The 8085-nt window shown below is 38.9% G+C and overlaps 2 protein-coding genes across 2 annotated transcripts in view; both read right to left on the minus strand.

The window, feature by feature from the left end:
- Positions 1–4785, minus strand: part of LOC113404996 (potassium channel regulatory protein-like) — a 6054-nt gene extending 1269 nt beyond the window's left edge. The window contains exon 1 of the mRNA XM_026653521.1: positions 3785–4785. Coding sequence (XP_026509306.1) covers positions 3785–4365 — 581 coding nt within the window. The 5' untranslated portion in view covers positions 4366–4785. The remainder of the gene's footprint in view (positions 1–3784) is intronic.
- A 1598-nt stretch (positions 4786–6383) lies between these two features.
- Positions 6384–8085, minus strand: part of TRIM13 (tripartite motif containing 13) — a 9175-nt gene continuing 7473 nt past the window's right edge. Inside the window, exon 2 of the mRNA XM_026653497.1 lies at positions 6384–7826. Coding sequence (XP_026509282.1) covers positions 6591–7820 — 1230 coding nt within the window. The 5' untranslated portion in view covers positions 7821–7826 and the 3' untranslated portion in view covers positions 6384–6590. The remainder of the gene's footprint in view (positions 7827–8085) is intronic.

An 8085-nucleotide genomic window follows, 5' to 3' on the forward strand; every position in this document is an offset into this window, starting at 1 on the left:
GGCTTATGATCGAATATATATGTATATTGATTTCAATTACAACACAGAATACAAAGTGCACAATGCTCACTTTATATTATTTTTTATTACAAATATATGTACTGTAAAAATGATAAAAAATAGTATTTCAATTCACCTCATACAAGTACTGTAGTGCAAGCTCTTTATCATGAAAGTTGAACTTACAAATATAGAATTATGTACAAAAAACTGCATTCAAAAATAAAACAATGTAAAAGTTTAGAGCCTGCAAGTCACTCCCAGTCCTACTGATTGTTCAGTCAATTGCTAAGACAAACAAGTTTGTTTACATTTGCAGGAGATAATGCTGCCTGCTTCTTGTTTACAGTGTCACCTGAAAGTGAGAACAGGAGTTCGCATGGCACTGTTGTAGTCGGCGTTGCAAGGTATTTACGTGCCAGGTGCGCTAAAGATTCATATGTCCCTTCATGCTTCAACTACCATTCCAGAGGACATGCATCCATGCTGATGACGGGTTCTGCTCGATAACAATCCAAAGCAGTGTGGACCGATGCATGTTCATTTCCATTATCTGAGCCAGATGCCACTAGCAGAAGGTTCATTTTCTTTTTTGGTGGTTCGGGTTCTGCAGTTTCCGCATCAAACTGTTGCTCTTTTAAAACTACTGAAAGCATGCTCCACACCTCGTCCCTCTCAGATTTTGGAAGGTACTTCAGATTCTTAAACCTTGGGTCGAGTGCTGTAGCTATCTTTAGAAATCTCACATTGCTACCTTCTTTGTGTTTTGTCAAATCTGCTGTGAAAGTGTTCTGAAAACAAACATGTGCTTGGTCATCATCCGAGGCGGCTATAACATGAAATATATGGTAGAATGCGGGTAAAACAGAGCAGGGGATATAAAATTCTCCCCCAAGAAGTTCAGTCACAAATTTAATTAACGCGTTATGTTTTTAACAAACACCATCAGCATGGCAGCATGTCCTCTGGAATGGTGGCAGAAGCATGAAGGGGCATATAGATGTTTAGCATATCTGGCACATAAATACCTTGCAATGCCGGCTACAAAAGTGCCATGCAAATGCCTGTTCTCACTTTCTGGTGACATTGTAAATAAGAAGAGGGCAGCATTATCTCCTGTAAACAAACTTGTTTGTCTTAGCGATTGGATGAACAAGAAGGAGGACAGAGTGGACTTGTAGGTCTGAAGTTTTACATTGTTTTGTTTTCAAGTGCAGTTATGTAACAAAAAAAACTACATTTGTAAGTTGCACTTTCACGACAAAGATTGCACTACAGTACTTTTAGGCGGTGAACTGAAAAATAGTATTTCTTTTATCATTTTTACAGTGTAAATATTTAAAATAAAAAATAATATACACTTTGATTTCAATTACAAACACAGAATGCATATATATATATTATATATATATATGAAAATGTAGAAAAGCATTCAAAAATATTTAATAAATTTCAATTGGTATTTTATTAACTGTGCGATTAAAACTGCAATTAATCGCAATTTTTTTTTAATCATGTGAGTTAACTGATTAATCAACAGCCCTAGTTAGTTTTCTAAATATCTTAATTCTTTACCTCATTAAAAGCACAGCTATTTCTCGCAGTTTGATCAGTTATATTTTTACAGAATAAACACTTTGTTTTTCCACTATGAAGTTCACTTTTTTGTTACAAGTGATTGTAACAACTCTTAAATTGTGTTTAATTTAATGGAGGCGAAATGACTGACATAATGCATAACGTACAGCAGTTTCTCAGATAAGAATAGTCAAACTGTGGCCAGGGCAGCAAAACTGGGTTCATTTAAATAGCAGCACTCTTCATTACAAAGCACCTCTCCCTACTAACAGGGAAGTTTATTGCTAAGTTGCCTTGCACAACAACTTTTTTAGTAACAATTATGAAAATTATTTACCACTAAAGTAAACTGATTTTACTTGGAATAAAGTACAGGAGGTTTAAAAATTCATCCAGACACCTCAAGGAACAAAACTCATATAAAAATACTGTTAAAAAGTAGCATAAATTGACAGGCAGAATTGCTCCATAGTTCATGAAAAAAGTACAAAGGTCCACAAGAAGCACTAAAAGGTAAAGATTCCATACAACCACAAATAATTGATTAGAGATAAATTAACCACATAATCAAAAACTGATTTGTTTGTAAGATTTTTCCTCTGCAGTTCAACAGACAAGTGTAGCTTGATTAATCAAAGTCAGAAAAGAGGTTATAACAGACTACATCTCAGTTTTTAAGTTGCCATAACCTACATTGATTTACAGTTAGTCCAATAAGCTATAATTTATATACCATTTAAGTGCCATCTCATATGTGCTATGTGAGAAAGCCCAGGATGACCGTCTTACAATTATTCAGCTAAAGAAAGTCAAAATATAAAGATAAACCCTACTGAATTGTCTAAACCCAGAATTCTCTTAATTGTTTAATTCATATATTTCAAGAGAGAATAACCCTACTGGAACTATTCCAGTGAAGTGTCCATAAAAATCCAGGCATTCCAAGAGCCATGGAGGATAAACTAGGTTATTTTTTCCTGTATGGAGACAAATTCCAACTGTATAATAAAGCCACTCTTTAGAGCTTCTAAAAACCATTATAAAGTATGTAACTAGAGCCTGATGTGGCTAGCATAGAGGTCACTATTTCCCATTGAAAATCAATGGCAAGAGGACCAAGCTCTTAAGCCCCCTTCCCCCTCCAAACTCATGTAGTGTATACAATTTATATTCTTCAAAACAAAACCCCACATCTATAGTTAAGGAACAAGGAAAGTCCATTATCTTAACTCCACCTTTGTTTTCCATCCCCACTTCCATCATTCTGTTCTCCCCTTCTCCAAAATGACATCTAGAGGATGCGTTTGTAGCCATTTTAATTATCTTATCCTCCTCCCTTCCCCAGCTTATTCCATATTTATCCTGGATAAAGTTCTTGTGGGCAAGTTTTCCCATTTATTCCTAGTTTTCCCAGTTTGTACATTACAAGCATTATGGATGCTTATGAGCACAAGGGAATGGCACGTGTGACAAACTCATTTTGTAGTTTTCAAAACTTGTATTAGCCCACATTCAGACTTAGCAATCTCACTAATGAGAGAAATCAGCTTCCTTCTTTCCTCAGAAAAAAGTAACCCTGCATCCTCTGAGTTAAACATCTCAAAGGAGACGTGGTTAAGATAAAGTATTTTTCTACCATTAGTAATCAGTTCAGCCAATTAGGAACATCTTCAGTGATTGCCCATTATTACTTCAGACAACTCAAAGACTTCGTTTTCAGTTATCAAACATTCTGACTACTACAGGAGAAGTGAACCCATTAGGATGCATCATTAGGCTGACAGAACACCGAGGCAGTTACATATGGGACAAACAGTAGGATCTAGGCAGAGAATCAAGAGCACAAAATATTACTACTGGCAAGTGGTTCTTCTCCTATATTTTAATTTTGCATTTTCCAATGGCTTCTAGGTGTGACTCAGCCATCCCATTGGACAGACACATCAGAAATATAGAAAAAGCAAAAAGGTGAGAGGAAGGTCAAATGAATTAGGAGAATAAGATGTTTTTAAAAATCCATTAAAAAATTTAAGGAAACTTACAAGATCTTAGATCAGTATAACAGGAGTTACATCAGTCACCTCTTGGCATTGAACCATCAATTGATTATCCCATGATCTCATCATAGTGTAGCAAATTGAATGTATTTTATGAACTAGAGGTCTTGGAATTATTTCAAGAAAGAAAAGCCACACAAGGTGAATACCTTGTCACCAACTGGTCACCAGCAGCGTAGTCAGTGCCACATTGAAAAACCAGGTCATGATGAGAAGGTCTCTCCAAAGGAAGTGGAGTGAGGAGCTTCTGAGAAGGGAAAGGATTATTATTCCAGTTCTGTCTCAAGGACTGCTCTGTAAACATAGTGACCCGTCCAGCCAGTACCTCAATAGTGTTGCTGCAAGAGCCAAAGACTCGGAAAAAGGCCTGAGTTTCATGGAGCAAGAAGCGCACTTCCAAGATCTCTGGTCTCGGCTTCAGCAAGTTTTCCTGGCTCAGGAGATCAGCCAGGGAGTGGAGCTCATAGAAGTCTGCTTCTCTTTGCAGCCTCTGATAGTCTGAAAAGTCCGTGGGCAGAGAAAGCTGGAGTGTCCTCAAAAAATCCAGGATGTAATTAAACAAAGTTCCATCTCTGTCCACAAAGAATTGTCCATTCACCAGCCTGAATTCATGGTCATTGCCATTCAACATCCGTGCTAACCTGGACTCTGGGAACCTCTGCAGGGTGGAAACCCATGTTGTAAATTTTGAGCCTCCCACATTCAGAATGGCCACTTCTTGATTGCTCATATTGTCTCTCCACCAATCAAGGTTAACACTGACCTATGTCTTTCTAACCAGACTATTCCTAAACTGCAAATCAACTGGGACTGCAAGTATCATTCAGTAATCTTACTGCATGTTTGGGATGAGGTGTGTAGCACCGCTAGGGTTCCCAGGCAACAAGAAGCGTAAATACAACTAAAGATAGCTGTTTGCAGGTCCTAGTTGCTTGGGAACTTGGACTCTTGAAACAAAAATAAAAAAATAAAAAATGAACAGCTTCCAAAGACTGTTGAAAAATGGTTGACTGACTCCAAGTTTTGAAAAACCCTGATAAAAACCAAGAACTATCCCCAAAAGCAAGACATTCAGTATAAATATTTGAGTTTTACAGAACCACCACAAGAAGATTTCATTTCTATACCACTGTGGGTGACCCACTGCTAAAAGAAAAGTTAAATATACTTTAAGGCAACTCCACAATCATGCTCTGAAACGAGAACATTTCAGAGAAGTTGGAAGTGTATTTCACTAAATGTTTCCGATCTGAAAGGATTTGATTAATATGTTTGTATGAAATATCCATACAGAGATATGGTAATGATTTACTATTTATTTATATATTCAATCATCCTAGAGTTAAGTCATGAAACTCACTAAACTAAATTCTTCCAGGGTGCACTGCAGCCAATGGAATGACACTGAGGAAGTCTACACTACAACTAGAGGTGCAATTGCCACACGGGCTGACATACCCACACTAGCTTTAATTTAGCTAGTAGTGCTGAGAATAGCAGTAAAGTCACAGCACCACAGGTTTCAGTTGAAGCTGTACAAGTCTGCCTGGGGCCCTGGATACATACTTGTGTTGCCCATGCTGCCATGTCATCACTGCTATTTTTATATGTGCTAGCTAGATTAAAGGTAGCACATGTATGCCAATCCATGCTCCAACTGCAGAGCGGAGATAAGAGCATGACCTATCTTAGGGCTAAGGAGTTTCCTAACACAACAAGACAAAGCCAATGTTAATGGATGTGATTACACAGCAGGTTTACAGGCAGCACCTCATCTCTCCAGCTGTTGAAGTTATATTGACTGATGTGGAGAGGCAGAGAAGAGAAGCTCCCCCCTCCACCAGTCTCACATTGATGGGAAGATTGTGTTTTAGAGAGGTTTGCTTCCTGGCTGTTGAACAGGGTGGAACTGTCATTCTTTCACCTTAAAGCAGGCTCTGTTCTTACTTTCTACCACCACCACCACCACCAAGGGGAAGGGAATGGAGAAAAACTCCCTAGTCCATGCATTCACCATATAAGTACTTTACGCTCACTGCCACAATGAGCTGCACTGTATCCCCAATTGTGAGCAAGTGGGTGCATTTCTCAATAGGGAGCTTAAATTCTTTACATTAGAGGCACTTTTTAGAAAGACAGAGAGATGCAGGTGGCTTTTAAAAACAAACAAACCACAAATCCAACATGAAGATAGCTCAATCCCTTGACAGGGCTATAGCTGGAAAAGTGTCATTGCACAGCATATAAGAGCACCTTGCAGCTTGTTCTGCCCCACTCACTTCCACTTGTTTCTCTTTCCTATTGCAATTTGTTCGAGGCCACTGCCCTGAAGACTTTTTTTTTTTTTTTTTTTTAAATAAACCCAGTAATCAATATCCAGTGTATATATAGTACTGCGTATACCCAGGATGAGGAATCAGTGAAATTTAACATCTTCAGTTATGAAGAGATTCCAAAGAGTTAAAGTACCACTCTGTATTTTGCAATGGATGGCCAGTCTTAGGCAAACTTTGCAGCCCACCTCTCTTAGCAATCAGAAGTGTCCTTCCTAATTTCAAAGAACCTCCCACAACAAAAAATGTTGATGCATTTAGGGATCAGCCCTTTTTACTCTAGGACATGTAAAATCATTAATACAGCTATATTAGTATTTGACTATATACATGGTTAGTTTTGCCTTATATTTTGGTTAGAGCAAGGAAGTGCATTATTCTCAAAAACATTTTGAAACAAGATCTCCGAAGCAAAAGTATGTTTTTCCAAAGTTCGGTTTTACCTTCCAGCATATATCCGTGCTTGAACTACACGAACAATAACTCAGTAAACATTCTGAGTATTAAATGCTTCCATCAGAAGCCAAAGGTTTTTTTAAAACTGTGCATGCACTGTTAAGTTTTCTGCACTAGAGTTCTGTTCACTTCTTGGGCTTCTGAATTTGTGCTTTGGTAGTGGACATTATAACAGTTTATATTTGCACACAAATTGTGCAACATTATCCAATACCACTAGTGTATAATTTTTGCACTTTTCACTTAGAAGTGAAGCTCCATCTGTCATTTGCTCCCAGTAAAACACGGCATGGTCAGCTATCTCTGCAGTGTCTGCCAGATAGGATGAGCCAATTGTAAAAAGTTGAGTTTTCCAGTATTGAAGATTGTCAAAGACAGATTCCACAAAGGTCATTCTGGTGGCTCCAAGGATAAATAAGCAAATCAGAGAAGTCACTATAAATTTGTGTGAAAAGACTGAGGAAATCTTGAAATTAAGCATGCTGTTTTCCTGAGGCAAAGAAAGCTTGTCCACATCTACTAGCTTTATACCATCCCACTGGCTGGTATCGAAGTTCTTTATTGTGGGATTGATGTCTACACTGGAACAAGGCAGAGGGGTTTCCTTGATCACTTTGATTTTTTCCCTGAACTCCTGCATCTGTTGCAGAAATATAATGGGCTCAGACACATCCTTAAAGGCTTCTGCAATGTTAAAAGCCATTCGCTGCTCTTGTAGAATTGTGTTCAGTTTATTGATTTCTGGGTCATAGGCCTGCATCACTGCAAGCTTCATGGTCTCAAAATCAGACAGAATCTCATTTCTTTTCTGCTCCAGTGTGTGCTGCAGCTTCTCAAAGAACTCTTTCACTTTGTCTGAGTCCTTTGTCAGCATCTGCAGCGCTTTCCTCTTGCTTGTTTCCAAGGTGTCTAGCCGGGAGAGCGCATCCCCACAACGCCATGTTTCAAAGCCCTGAAACAGGGTTTCAAAAGCACGCTTCTCCTGTGAATAGGCATCTTCAATGGAGCAAAATACATGCTTTGTGTGGTCACCTCGAGTGGCACAGACACCACATATCAGCTGCATATCTGTCCGGCAGAAAATGTTGAGGGGCTGCCCATTGTGCACCTTACACATGGGCATTTTGGGAGTTACTTTTATTTTGTTATACTTCTCCACAATACCTTTCAGGGAGTAGTTGACTTGTAAATTGTTGATTCCTGTAACAGGAGTTTCCTTCCGGCAGGTAGGACACTTGAAAAGTGGGGGTGGTCTCCAGACCACACTCCGGACATTTCCCTCTAGGATCCCCTCCAAACACTTCTTGCAAAAGTTGTGAGAACAAGGTAAAACCCGAGGATCTTCAAACAAGCCACAACAAATGGGACAGGTGAGGTCTTCCTCTAAGAGCTCCATCACATCCTATGGAAAGAAGAGGGAAAAAATATTAGAGGGACTTGATAAGAACTATTTCCATTCCACCATCATTAGTCAAATGGGGAAGAGGTTACAGTAAACCATGCCAAGAGTAACTTCCATTTGAGACAAGCTTAGTATAGCTTGCACTGGCTCAGTGACAGAAGGCTTTTTTTGGCCCAAGGAGTTTCAAGGTGGGGTCTCAGCTGGGCTGATATGCATAGATTCATAGATTCTAGGACTGGAAGGGACCTCGAGAGGTCAT

The sequence above is a fragment of the Terrapene carolina genome, unplaced genomic scaffold, assembly GCF_002925995.2.
Source record: "Terrapene carolina triunguis isolate 2854851 unplaced genomic scaffold, T_m_triunguis-2.0 Scaffold139, whole genome shotgun sequence".
In the NCBI taxonomy this organism is placed as follows: Eukaryota; Metazoa; Chordata; order Testudines; family Emydidae; genus Terrapene; species Terrapene triunguis.